The following is a 12,710-nucleotide window of genomic DNA, read 5'->3' as shown; positions in this document are numbered from 1 at the left end:
TTGTCGGGCTGATGACCTTTCCCAAGTTTTCTCTCCATCGTCTTGCATGTTTACGTCAAGATACCCCCTCAATTTTTCGGGCGCATTGCTGATCAAGCATGCTGTCCATTGCGTTGGAGTTCCTAGGATCCGAAGACAAGCCCCGTGCTCGCTATCGCATGGGTGACGATGTTTATGTCTTGTGAGGTCGATCCCTTTGGTTCAATGTATATAGCTGGCCTTTTTTTTAGTTTGCAGTGGTCTATTTTGCAAACATCTTTAATGTACTGAGGAATGTATATGGTTTTTTCCTTGGTAATTCAAATTTTGATTATGGGAAATTAAACGATTTTGGGAGTCGAAACTAATCAAAAGTCCAACGCCGAAGATGATGATGAGATATGCTAAGAAGTTGTGGGCATTTAGCTAGTAAAGCGCAAGCCCACGAAGAGGGCCAAAGGAATGGAAGTAGTCATCTGAACGCCATCCTTGTCCCAGTAAATAATGAAGGTGATGTATGGGCAACAGCAAGTGGTATCACAAAAGCAATTTCTCACGGACAACAATATAACGAGTCCATTCAGGGCTTGGCAGCCTTCTTTGGCGGCGGCGGGAAGTACATAGGCGACGCTACCGAACTCTCAGGGCTGACTTCATGCGATTGCACGGAGGTGTATTGGGGCTGAGGCACGCGAGAGTTGTCTCTCAGAGGGAGGTCAGAGGCGGTACTGTCATTGCCAAGTCGGTTGAAGGCCAGCGTGCGAGGTGCGAGAGGTGAGGTATTTCCTCCAACGGCCATGGGCGGAACCCCGGGGGTGCGGGGAACCATGCCTGGTCCTCGAGGCATTGAGCCGGGGGTCATGGGAATCATGCCGGGTGACTTAATGATCTCTTCCTCGAACTCCTTCTCAATGCGACGCTCCTCTCTTTGTTCCAGGATCTCTTCCCGTTCTCCGGGGGTGATGAAGCAGGAGTGGATACTGAAGCCAAGGATGACTGTATAGTAGAGACTAAGGGGATGGTTAGCTAGCTTCCTCGTCGCAGAATGGTACTGAAGAATATTAGAATCGAGAGGGCCAAACTCACATCATGATGACGGTCACAGCAAAGAGCGCTTTGGCTTGCATGCAGTATCCAACATTGGACTTTCTAAAGGCGACACTGCAATTCTTCGCGATGTACCACGGGGCTCCTGACTGGGGGTGTCTGGGGTCTGACGTGTCAGACCCGGCCTGATACACCGCCGACACGATATACAGAACGATCAAAGGCATGTGGACGGCGACCGCGACGGGGGATAAAATAGGTTCATCCAGTGAGTAGGTAGTTTTGTGATGAGGAAGAAGGTGCTCAGAACACCGAGGACAAGGTTGTAATTGGTGATGCTATTATTTCCAGGGTCAGCGGCCAACCCTCGAAGATTAAGTATAGCGAGAGACATACAATCCGGACCAAACCATGGGGGGTGTGAATGGTCTGTAGTTCGCTGCTGCATACAGTGCCTCGTTCGGGGCACTGTTGAACCCATTGTCTGCTCCATCTTGCCATAATAATGTCCGGTATAGATTGTGGGAAGCGATACCAGTCAATGTCAGCATTACGATGGTGATCGGAAATTCCCCGACCATCAGCCAAAGGAAGATCTTATGGTGCTTGTGCTTCTTTGGAAAGAAGAACTGCATCTTGACGGCAATTTAAGATCGTTTGTGTGAGTTTGGAACGTTCGTAAAATTCGACCCTATTTCTCCCAAGCTGATCGTTCAGTTGTAGTGCTTATGGAAAGATTAAAGCTTTGTACAACACGATTCAACCAGACCGGCTGGCTTAGACATCCAGTCTATCGCACGTAAAATACCAAGTGCTGCAGCGTGGTAGAGAAGGTCAAAAGAGTCGAAGAACACAAGTCTGGGCGATCTGGAGGACGAGCGTTAGATATGAGCTCGAGACCAACGAGTGGCCGAAGGGACAAGCCATCGCATGCAGGAGGGGTCACGAATCAGCATGGGTATACCGTGCACAGAGGGACTGGTGTGTGTTGGGGAGGTGCATCTGGCCAATGCTTGATGGCGGCAAAGCGCCAGCGCAAGCAGCAACCCGAGGTCATCACACCAATGAGACGACGGGGATCGGGGGAAGACCACCACTCGTCACACGCTAGACTGTGTGATAGGATAGCAGATCTGCATGAATCCCTCATCACATAATTCCCCTCACAGAATCAGCGAAAAACTTGGCGTCCCAAGGCAACTTGCAGCTTTTAGTACAAAGCGCCTGGCGGCACGCTACTGTGGGGTGATGTGAGTCGCATCTGTGACTATGCAGTGATCTGTACATATACCCATGCTAGTCCTGGAGTCAGGAAAATGGGAGCAAAGAGAATGATTTCTCGTTGATAGCCATAGCCATCAATAAGTTGCTAGCTATCAGGTACACATAGAGGACTTGATGGGGATTCAGGGATAAAATCCAACAGTCGCAGAACTCATGCTCAAAGGGTGTTGTAGGGAGAAAGTCATGTGGTCGGCAGAATCCCGAACTGTGACTTCCAAGGTTCTCATATTCCAAGGCGACAATCGTGCCATCTACTAGAGTATTCATCAACTAAATTAATTACTGTGTAGCTTGATCTTGATGAAGTTCCAATCCTTATATCCCCTTGCTCTTCGCTCAACCATTCCACTCCGCCATATCCGGCCTCTGCCTGGATTTCGCTCTATCTCAAGAATCACAGACCAAATGACTGCTCGAAGAGAGGATTCGATTCCTCATGAGCTGCGGACAGCCGCAGAGCCCCGGCAAAATAGACTATATCCAGTACGACTATCGCACATCGAGCAGATCAACCCTTCTGTTCGGCTTCTACAGTTCGCTTTGCCGCAAGAGAACAATGTATGGGTTTCTTTTCTTTTCTCGTCTACTGCCTATCTACACATGCCTATTGGCATATGTCTTGTTTAACCCGTTGATTTATATATCAAACCCGGCTGTCACCGGGGTTGTACGCGCCGTTGGATCCTATCTATGCCCCGCACGGCTGATTCCAATCATGCCTGGGCATTTTCTATCACACTTTCATGGGAACATCACAGAGGACTAATGCAATCTATAGGATAACGATCAGCAGCCATTCAGCTTCCTCCCGGGCCAATGGCTTGATGTACACATCCCATCCATCGCCCAAGCGGGTGGCTTCACTATCACTTCCACCCCGGCAGACGCGCAAGTGCTACCGCCACCAGAGGCTTCTATAGACTCATTGGCTGGCGAGGCGTTAGAGCCATCTTCAGAATCTCAAGGCCGACCACCATATGTGGAACTCGCTGTACAAGACTCACCAGGTAACCCATCCGCCGCGTGGCTTTGGAGACCAAAAGAAGAGATTATAGGCAAGGAGCTGAACATCCGAGTTGGTGGAAGCTTTGTTTGGCCTCCCACTTGGGTCAGTATTAATGATGTGAAGAATGTGGTCTTTGTTGCGGGTGGTGTCGGCATCAAGTAAGTAACACTCCCCCACGTCATGTCCATTTCATCTTCGGGATACAAGTATACACCAACACAAACTAAGGCATCACTTTTTTCTCGACATCATGAAATATTCTAACAAAGCCTTAGCCCTCTGATATCTATGCTCTCCCACTTAATCAACAGCGAACCACACACCCCCAACCCAACAACTATCCGCATCCTATACTCCAGTCGCCTACCGCAAGACCGGGAAAAAGCCTCGGCCGACGCAGTACTTGACCAGATTCTGTTTCTTCCACGTCTGCGCCAGATAGTCCGATCCCAAGAGAATTCGCATCGGCTCCGGATCTCACTAGACCTTTTCCTTACAGACCTAACCTCATCACCTGACCTGTTCTCATCTGGATCTCCTACTGATATCAAGACTCATCCAGTCAGGATATCTGACAGTGATTTGCGCTCTGCGGCTTTAGGTACAGACGGTGAGTTGGATATCCAGAGCACAGTGTGCTATGTCTGTGGACCACCTGGTATGACCGATTCCGTTGTGGAGAAGTTGATTGGTATGCTAGGGGAAGGCGGGGAGCAGCGTGTCTTCTTTGAGAAGTGGTGGTGAGAATGGATCAAATTGGCAATGATGTAATATATCAACATAGGATTAATTGTAGTATTTGCTTGTCGATGGACGAAAGTAAACATTAAAGTCCGTGCGTACAAGAATTGGAGTAGAAGACTAGGGGAAATGGCTTTGATATTTCAGAAAAAGATAAGACTCCCCACAGACGCCGACCTAATGCAGGCAAGGGGCAGAACGATATATGTACAGAAAAGTAAGAAAAGGGCCACCGACAAGAACGGAAACGACAGTATATGAGAGCAGGGGCAGTACAAGCACGCTGACGTCTCGATACATGATGGGGGAGAAGAAGGGAAAGGAGAATAGACAGATATAGAAAGACAGAAGTCAGACTTCATTGGGATGCTTCGTCTGGGCCGTTGACGGTACCGCCGTCCACGATCATCATTTCGTCGATTTTGGCTTCTGTTTGACCCCATTCTAGACGCTTGTATGTGGATATACGACCAGGACCTCGGTCGAAGTCGAAGAAACGCACTCGTCGGACGAAGTCATCATAGCCACCGTACCCGCCGAGTCCGACACCGCCGCCGTAGCACATCCAGAGTGAGGGCTTTTCATTGGCATCTTGCTCAAGCATGCAGTAGTCATTGACATGATCACTAAATAAGAGTTAGCTTTCGGAAAGACACAAAGGACCCTTCGATGAGTGACTTACTGTCCACAGCTAACAAACAATACGCCCTCTTCTTCAAGGGCGTCCTTGAAGCCAGAGTTGAATCCTGGTGCGGTGGGAGGTTCCATCCATGCACCCTTAAAGTACTTTCCTGATGTTCGATACTCAGGAAGTGGAATGTGGATGAATGCCACATTCATGTGGATATGGTTGTATTCCTGATGTTTTCTTCTCAGACTTTGGGCGGTGTTCTTGAACCACCGGGTTTGGCTCGGCTTTATCCAATCGTAGCCGCGGAACTGACGCTCGTCGGGAGAGTAGGAATGTGTGTCAAGGAAATAAAAGGTCAGGGCAGAGTGTGTGCTTTTGCCCCAATCGAGGACTTCGACAACGTAGTTCCCGACCCCGTCGATATCTTCGGGGCCGGCGGCTGAAAGAGAATAAGGGAGATCTTCATATATGGTCATGAGTTGTTCTCGGTTGAGGTCACCTTCGTCGTCGTGGTTTCCAAAGATGGCTGCGTAAGGAATTTTACGGTCGACCAAAAGCTTGACAGCCTTGAATAGAGCACTTTGTGCATCTGGTGCAGTCTCTCCGTTGATCTGGTCACCAGAGAGGACCACCATGTCTGGCTTCTCTTCGTCGAGAAGTCGTGCGACGAATTCCAAGGTTCGGGGGTCGGCTTCACACTTCCGGCCAGCCACCGCTTCCGCAGGCACAGGATCACGACAATGGCCAAGACCGGTGCTCATGTGGAGATCCGCCAACTGCATCACCTTGAATTTCCCATTCTCGTTAATTCTTGGAACGGGCTTCTTGTGTTTGCCCTGCGGATGTCCTCTTCGAATACTGAGGCGAGTCTCCAACTGTTCCGTCACACTATCCAGGAGGATGGGGGTGTCTTTGACTTCCCAGTTAATACGGGGATCGACAGCGTCCGCACCATAAAGGACATCGATGTAAGTCACGGCTTTTTCGGAGTCACTGGCATGGCGAGAGGACGAGCGCTTGAGCCAAATGCCTCCCGGTCGGGGTTCCCACGCTTCGATTTCGGTCTTTCCAACAAATTCAGACTGGGGAGTGAGACGGCTGATTTTCAAGTCGATGACTACCTTGTCATCGGGGCCCAATTCCTCCTCCTTTTTCCGTCTGAATTGAACGTAGGCACTCGAGGTCCAGCCCGAGCGCAGGTAGAGGTCCTTTTCGACGCGGTACCAGGTTTCTGGGTCTAGCTTACAGCTCGAGAATGGATTGAGGGTAGAACATGTTGTGACAGTCACATCTGTGATCACGTAGCCGGAGTAATGCGACGGAAGATGGCCATGGATTGAGGAGGGAAGGACACTAAATCGATTATCGAGAACGACCACGACGAGGAGAATAAATGTTGCGAGTAAAAGGAGCTGTACGCTTGCTCGGACCTACACGAATTAGGTGTTAGCAAACTGCTTCACAGGGAGTAAAACAATGTCATACTAGCCGGCGAGCCATGATGAGATAGATATCACCCTGGCAAGGACTTGAAAAGAAGCGAGGCGCACTGTCGCATGATGCCCACCAATTGCAAAGGTATAGGGCAAAGGAGAAGACCAGGTTCGGTCAACTCTGAAATATAATGGTCGAGTATACTCTGTTGGAAGATTGAAGTTCGCATTTCACCCTCGACGCTTGGACCCTGAAGGCGGTGACTCCTGAAGGGCCTAGCCTTTGTCTGATGCTTAATATTTGTTTTGGTGATTCATTGACTTGGCCAGTCTTATTTCTTCACTGGCATTTTCATTATCCTTGTCTAGATTTATGTGCAATTTATGTCCATCGTCAACATTCACGTCCGTCTAGTTACATGTCTATATATGTCTACCTCCCTTCTACCCGAGCGAAGCCTTAGCAGCCACATCGCTCGGTGACACCTTGCCACTCAAGATGTCTTTGGTAGTCGAGAGAATTGTGGACCAGTTCTCGAAAGTCGTGTAGGGCATTCCCCGGCGCTGGCAGTAGGTCACCAAATCTGCAACGACGTTAGTTCAGTGTCTCGCAATCTTGGTTCAAGGCGGTTTGGGCAGATGAATACCTTTGCCTTGTTTGGCGAAGAGAAGATCGGTTTCTGCGGCCGCGGACAAATCAGAAATGCCGTCTCCGGCGTACAGAAGAATTGGGCGCTCTCCTTCCGGCAACGTGGCATAAGGCTTAATCTCCAGGGACTTGTCGTGTCCGAAGTGACTGGTGAACGATTGTCAGTGAGGCTGGGCGAATGCTAATCTGATTGAGTTCCTTACCTGTCATCATGATACTCAATCTGCCAGCCACCCTCGCTGTTGATATCCTTGCCATCCCGGCTCACGGGCTCGTTGGAAATGATGGTGAGGTGGCTGGCTGGCTTGTGGCCAAGGAACTTCTCCAACAAGGCGCTGATAATGGGTCGCATGCCAGATGACAGGATGACAATAGGAACATTGTTATCCTTGGCCCAGTGGTAGAATTCCTCGAAGTATGGGTCCAGCTTCATGTTCTTTAACAGGGTCTCAATGCACTTGTCGTATGGGGTCGTGATGCTTTCAAGCATCTCGCGGAAGGCATCCCTATAGCGAAGAAGTATTCGTTAGGGCTTGCTTGTGAAATAGACAGAGCCTTCAACACTTACCGGAAACTCAAAGTCTCGTTCAGGACCCGGTCGCCCAACGCGAGGCGCTTTTCCCGGCCAAAGCCAAGGTTATCAATCTAAGTCGTATTAGTACGGATCTAGGGGAAGCTAGCGATGCAATATACCATGAAGTCATTGCCTGCGATTCTAGTTAGCATCCATGTAAGGCACTATATGAGGAAGTACTTACTGTCGTCGACTGTAATTGTTCCATCAAAATCGGTGAAGAAGATGAGCTTAGGCTCGGTCTCCATATATGGGAGAGCTTTCGAAGTCATTATAGCAATAGAAGTCAAATAAAGAAGAAAAGGGTATGAAATGTACAATGCAAAGAACAGAGAAGCCCTGAAATTAAAGATGTGCCCCTCGATTCGGTGAACTCGGGGGTGGGTCGACCGGTACCGCAGCGGGCTAGTCTCGATCAGCCAAGTTTTCCTTTTCTGGTTTTTATTATTACGTCGGACTTTATATTGATATATTGTTAGGCACCATGTCTCGTCTGCGCCAGGCCCTGCAGCGCATCTTTGGTGTGACTGCAACACCAGGCGCATTGCGCTCTCGGACCATTGACACCAATTTCTCCATCATAAAAGGTAAAGGTGCTGCAACGGCTATTCTTACCACCGGGCTAACGAAAGGCGCAGAGGGAGACCGGGTCATTTTACACGGCAAACAGCCTTCATTATCAAAGGCATTGAAGCGAGGTGAAAAACTGCAGACTCCTCGCGGAGCTGTAGAACATGATAGTATCATTGGGAAACGGGTCTGGGACACCGTGCAGTCTCGCAAAGGTCAATAAACTCCAATTCATCGATACTCCCTAGACATGACACTGACACTTATGTGATATACAGGCCTGAATCTCCGCGTCAGCCTCCCAACGTTAGAAGAATATGTCGCCCTGACTCCTCGCTTGGTCACGCCGGTACGCGCATCACTCCGACGGATCAGATGCGGAGATACATTGGACTCACGCTATCCCAGTAGATCTATCCACAAGATGCCAATTTGATTGCCTCCCTTCTCGACATTCATGTCAACACTCCTGCCGCGGGCGAAATACAACCCACCCTGGAAATCCTCGAGTCCGGAACAGGCCATGGATCCCTAACACTACACCTGGCGCGTGCCATTCACGCCGCCAATACCACCCCTCCGCCTCGTCCATTGCAATCCCAGATCAACTATCTTGAAGGCCGTATCACCAGGCCGAGTGAAAAGGACATGGAACAAACAGGAGATAAACCCGCCGAGCAGATTGCGGATCCAGCACAGGAGGAATGGAATGCGTGGCGAGCGCAGCGCAACGCCATCATTCACACCGTCGACGTATCGCCGAAGTTCGCTGCGCTGGCCGAGAAAAACGTCCGGGGATTCCGCCGTGGAGTCTACGCGGGCAATATTGATTTCTATGTGGGCCCTGTCGAAAACTGGATCGCCCAGCAGAAGCAGCAGCGGAAAAAGACTGGACTGGCTACACTGGCTGGGGGAAACCCTGTTGACCCGTTCCTTTCCCATGTGATTCTGGACATGCCTTCCTCGAACTTGAGGATCCCGCACGTTACCCCGATGTTGAAGCGCGATGGCCTCCTGGTGGTGTTCATGCCCAGTATCACGCAGATTGGCGAGTGTCTGCATTTGATCCGGGACCAGCGACTGCCTCTTGTTCAGGAGAAGGTAATCGAGCTCGGCTCCGGAATCAGCGGCGGTCGCACATGGGATGTGCGTTTTGCGACTAAAAAGTCCGGTGCCGACCCAGCGTCCTGGGCTGCCGCTTCAGATAGTGAGATTGCCACTCCTGCTGAGGCTGATGAGCAGTCTATCGCCACCGAGAATGCATCTGAGCTATCCACTACCGAGGAGCTTCCCAAGGGAGGAGAGTCTGTCTTGGTTTGCCGGCCGAAGGTCGGAGTGCGTATCCAGGGCGGCGGCTTCGTGGCAGTCTGGCGGCGGATTGAAGACCGTTAGTTCTCGACTATTGCAAGCCTCAAAATCCTGTACCTGTACTATATACCTGTATTCTATTGCATGTCTATTACAGACTGAAGCCATTTGTACCATATAGATAATTGTGAGAATAATATTATCAAGAGACCTGGAAAGATGTCATGACAAGAAATAGTCACTTCACAGCTTTGCTTTATCCTCGGTCTCCACATCTCCTTGAGCGGCAGGGTCTATGCCTTCTCCCTCAACGCGTGGAACACCCTCTTCCTCATTCTGAACAACCGTTCCCTCCGTCTTAGGCACTTTATCCAAAATAAAAGCCTTCACGTCCGCAAAAAACTTGTTCGTGGTCTCAGGCAACTCAGCATGCAACTTATGATAAGCCCCCTCATAAGAACAAAAGGTCACATCCCCACCCTTCTCCGTCAACTTCTCAGCAAGGTCCTTCGTCGCAGAATAACTAGTAATAAGATCCCCATCTCCATGCCCAAACCAAAATGGCAGGTCACTCTTCACCCAAGCCCCATCCCCAGCCTCAAACATCCCCTCCAACCAAATACCGCGATCCAACATGCCGGCCAATCCCCCCAAAGTCCCCGTATCATGGCACAGCTTATCATCCACGAACTCCTTGACTGTGTCCTTGTCACGAGACAGCAAGTTCGCATCAAGTGGGGAGTAACGCTGCATATGGGGGATCAGCTTTGCGACCATCCGTCCCGCTACGATGGTCAGCTTTGAGGGCCGGGATGATGGATGGATGGCGACTAGAGGGGAGTACAGAAGTACGCCGCTGAGATTGGGTCGGCTGGCTTTGTCTTCGTTGTAAGGTGACTCTGGGTGGAAAATGTAGTTCAAGACTTGTCCGCCGCCCATGCTGTGGCCCATTAGGAAGAGGGGCAAGTCAGGGCGGGATGGCAGGCTTTGCAGGAAAGAGTGGATGTCTGCAAGAACTAGAGAGGTTGGGCCTGTGTCGCCCTGGTCGCGGGATTTTTTGACGCTGCGGCCCCATCCTCTAGTTTTGGGTTATCAGTTAGGGTGAATACATTGAGATAGATCGTCTTCTTTGCGAGTGTTGATATTGGGATATCAGGATAGGGTTTGGCCTTGCTGGTGCAACACTTACCGCTGATCGAAAGACCTGACCTCAATACCTGCCGAGACCAGTGTTGGAAACAGATCGTGGTAGGCATTGCCTAGGGAGTCTTTGGGTCAACAAGCTATATTATGAATGCTGGGCTGTCCTGGCTTATTGCTCAGAACAGATATAATCGACTCACAGTGGTCACTGAAGCCATGAATAAAGGCCAGGACAGCAAGTGGGGATTCGCTTGTCTATAGAGCAGAGCATATGGTTAGCGTTGGAGATCAATATCCTTATCTTGAGGTTGGAGTCCATCTCAGCTAATTTAGATAGGGATCCAAGCTGTCGTGCAAATTCAAGCATACCTTCCATGTCTTGGCATACAGCTCAAGGCCGTCTGGGAGAGTGTGCACGCTTTCTTCTGTGTTCATTTCGGCTACTGGAACTTGTACAGAAGCTTGAGTTGTGGTTAGAGAAGAGACGGAGGGCATGTTTTAGCATGGACACGGCCTCGGGCCCTACCTCGGCAGGAATGTCAAGCCACGATACTAACGCGATTCAGATCCACCCAGCCCCGAAATGGACATTAAATCCAGTTTATCCATTTGCACAAAAATATCTACAACATAACAATCGGAAATAGGATGTGACTAGAATTATCCAGAGAATTGATGCTTCCAATCTCAGGGATATCAACCATGTTCCCGGGTTGTCAGCTTATGTCGCTCTCATAAAACTTGCCAGCCTTGGTCGATTGTGACTGTCCCCCCTTTCTTCTTTCCTCTTCCTGTCTTCAATCATAGATTGTTATAGCCCATGATCGCCTTCAGGGCTGAGCACTCAAGAATAAATATTTATCCTTCAGGTTTGTAAGGTTGTAAGAGCCCCTGGGGTCCACGGGTCTCCAGGTCCACTCGAATTCAATTGGCTCCCAATTTCCAATCCAAGGCCCTGTCCAATCATGTTGGACCAGTGACATACTCTTTAAGAGGTACTATATCATGCCAACATCAATGTTTCTTAGTCTAATTCTTTGTTTACCTTTGGACTTTGGGATATATGTTATCCTACCTCACACAAAGAGTGCCCTTGACGCTTAGGCCAGCAATCTCACGATCGCTGCTGCGCCCCAGATATCCAGCAAGAATGTCCTCCACCGTTCCTTCAGTGGTTTCAACCACTCAACCCACTGTCTCATATCGCTCTCTGGCATTATCTCTGAGTGAAGATAGCCCCGATATCCGCCAGAAGTATCGACCGTTTATTCTGGAGGACAATGCAACGGAGGACTGGATCAACAACTTAGACCTGAGCACCGTAGCGGATATGGCAGAAGATAACCTGCGGGTTACAAACCAGAGGCTAAAAGTTCTAGTACTCTATGGCAGTCTTCGAAAAAGGTCATATTCCAAACTGGTGGCATTGGAAGCTTCACGTATCCTCTTCCGGCTTGGTTGTGACGTACGCGTCTTTGACCCCGAAGGTCTCCCCATGAAGAACGAGAGTGATGTCTCTCATCCCAAAGTACAGGAGCTCCGAGAACTCAGTTTATGGAGCGACGGTCATGTCTGGGTCTCGCCTGAACAGCACGGCAATTTGGTGGGTGACTCTTCATGATATTTTTAATATTTGATGCAATCTTTACTTACACGCTTTTCCGTAACGCTAGACTGCTGTTTTCAAGAATCAGATCGATTGGATTCCGTTGAGTACCGGGAGCGTCCGTCCCACCCAAGGCCGAACACTGGCCATCGCCCAGGTGTGCGGTGGATCCCAATCATTCAATGCGGTCAACTCTTTGCGTATCCTAGGTCGGTGGATGCGTATGTTTACCATTCCCAATCAGTCCTCGATTCCCAAGGCATATACCCAGTTTCCGGATGAAGGGCAGCCAGGAGATCAACGACTGATGCCCAGTGGTAACCGAGATCGTCTGGTGGATTGCATGGAGGAATTTGTCAAATATACGATTCTGATGCGGCCTCACATTGGTCTTTTCGGTGATCGTTTTAGTGAGCGGGAGGAAAAGAAAAGGAAGGAAGAAAGGCTAGATGCGACTGCTAAGTGAAAAGCATAGAAAAGTATAGAGGGTACTTATTTATCTGGAGAGTGAGATCTATGCAGACTCATCAAAACCATTAGTGCATTTGCCATGCTAGCGAAGTTGTATTCTAGTCTTGCCGATCATTCTGTAAGTAGCAATGCCAAGTAACAGTGACATACCACATTCGGCAAGTAGAAAGTCATAGCGTGTAGTTAAGATGGCCTGTCTCTAAATATTCTTCGTTTCCTCGATATTAATAAGTATAATTTGTTGAGGGTTGAGAATATTGGACAAGCA

General features: G+C 49.5%; 7 protein-coding genes across 7 annotated transcripts; 3 read left to right on the top strand and 4 right to left on the bottom strand.

Annotated features, from left to right (window-relative positions):
* Positions 1 to 559: 559 nt before the first annotated feature.
* N7500_002572 (uncharacterized protein) lies at positions 560 to 1,661 on the bottom strand (the record flags this gene model as incomplete). The annotated part of the gene is made up of 4 exons (XM_056673718.1): positions 560 to 989; positions 1,066 to 1,185; positions 1,260 to 1,364; positions 1,423 to 1,661. The coding sequence occupies 4 exons, from the start codon at positions 1,659 to 1,661 to the stop codon at positions 560 to 562; spliced, it is 894 nt and encodes a 297-aa protein (XP_056534243.1).
* A 940-nt stretch (positions 1,662 to 2,601) lies between these two features.
* Positions 2,602 to 4,060, top strand: N7500_002571 (FAD-dependent oxidoreductase; the record flags this gene model as incomplete). Its single annotated transcript, XM_056673717.1, has 3 exons — positions 2,602 to 2,868; positions 3,089 to 3,474; positions 3,592 to 4,060. 3 exons carry the CDS (start codon positions 2,602 to 2,604, stop codon positions 4,058 to 4,060), a joined length of 1,122 nt encoding a protein of 373 aa, XP_056534242.1.
* A 355-nt stretch (positions 4,061 to 4,415) lies between these two features.
* On the bottom strand, positions 4,416 to 6,188 carry N7500_002570 (metallophosphoesterase family protein; the record flags this gene model as incomplete). The annotated part of the gene is made up of 3 exons (XM_056673716.1): positions 4,416 to 4,683; positions 4,740 to 6,118; positions 6,174 to 6,188. The coding sequence occupies 3 exons, from the start codon at positions 6,186 to 6,188 to the stop codon at positions 4,416 to 4,418; spliced, it is 1,662 nt and encodes a 553-aa protein (XP_056534241.1).
* Positions 6,189 to 6,565: 377 nt separating this feature from the next.
* On the bottom strand, positions 6,566 to 7,616 carry N7500_002569 (putative Phosphoserine phosphatase; the record flags this gene model as incomplete). Its single annotated transcript, XM_056673715.1, has 6 exons — positions 6,566 to 6,705; positions 6,769 to 6,917; positions 6,974 to 7,276; positions 7,339 to 7,415; positions 7,464 to 7,477; positions 7,529 to 7,616. 6 exons carry the CDS (start codon positions 7,614 to 7,616, stop codon positions 6,566 to 6,568), a joined length of 771 nt encoding a protein of 256 aa, XP_056534240.1.
* A 212-nt stretch (positions 7,617 to 7,828) lies between these two features.
* On the top strand, positions 7,829 to 9,306 carry N7500_002568 (tRNA (adenine-N(1)-)-methyltransferase; the record flags this gene model as incomplete). Its single annotated transcript, XM_056673714.1, has 3 exons — positions 7,829 to 8,129; positions 8,193 to 8,263; positions 8,326 to 9,306. The coding sequence occupies 3 exons, from the start codon at positions 7,829 to 7,831 to the stop codon at positions 9,304 to 9,306; spliced, it is 1,353 nt and encodes a 450-aa protein (XP_056534239.1).
* A 159-nt stretch (positions 9,307 to 9,465) lies between these two features.
* N7500_002567 (acylglycerol lipase) lies at positions 9,466 to 10,800 on the bottom strand (the record flags this gene model as incomplete). Its single annotated transcript, XM_056673713.1, has 4 exons — positions 9,466 to 10,300; positions 10,412 to 10,490; positions 10,566 to 10,620; positions 10,735 to 10,800. 4 exons carry the CDS (start codon positions 10,798 to 10,800, stop codon positions 9,466 to 9,468), a joined length of 1,035 nt encoding a protein of 344 aa, XP_056534238.1.
* A 715-nt stretch (positions 10,801 to 11,515) lies between these two features.
* N7500_002566 (Arsenate resistance ArsH) lies at positions 11,516 to 12,437 on the top strand (the record flags this gene model as incomplete). Its single annotated transcript, XM_056673712.1, has 2 exons — positions 11,516 to 11,968; positions 12,039 to 12,437. The coding sequence occupies 2 exons, from the start codon at positions 11,516 to 11,518 to the stop codon at positions 12,435 to 12,437; spliced, it is 852 nt and encodes a 283-aa protein (XP_056534237.1).
* Positions 12,438 to 12,710: the final 273 nt, after the last annotated feature.

This window comes from Penicillium coprophilum (assembly GCF_028826855.1).
Source record: "Penicillium coprophilum strain IBT 35676 chromosome Unknown utg000002l_segment0_segment1, whole genome shotgun sequence".
NCBI lineage: Eukaryota > Fungi > Ascomycota > Eurotiomycetes > Eurotiales > Aspergillaceae > Penicillium > Penicillium coprophilum.
Note: the sequence above shows the minus strand (reverse complement) of the source record. Positions and strands in the feature narration are given on the sequence as shown.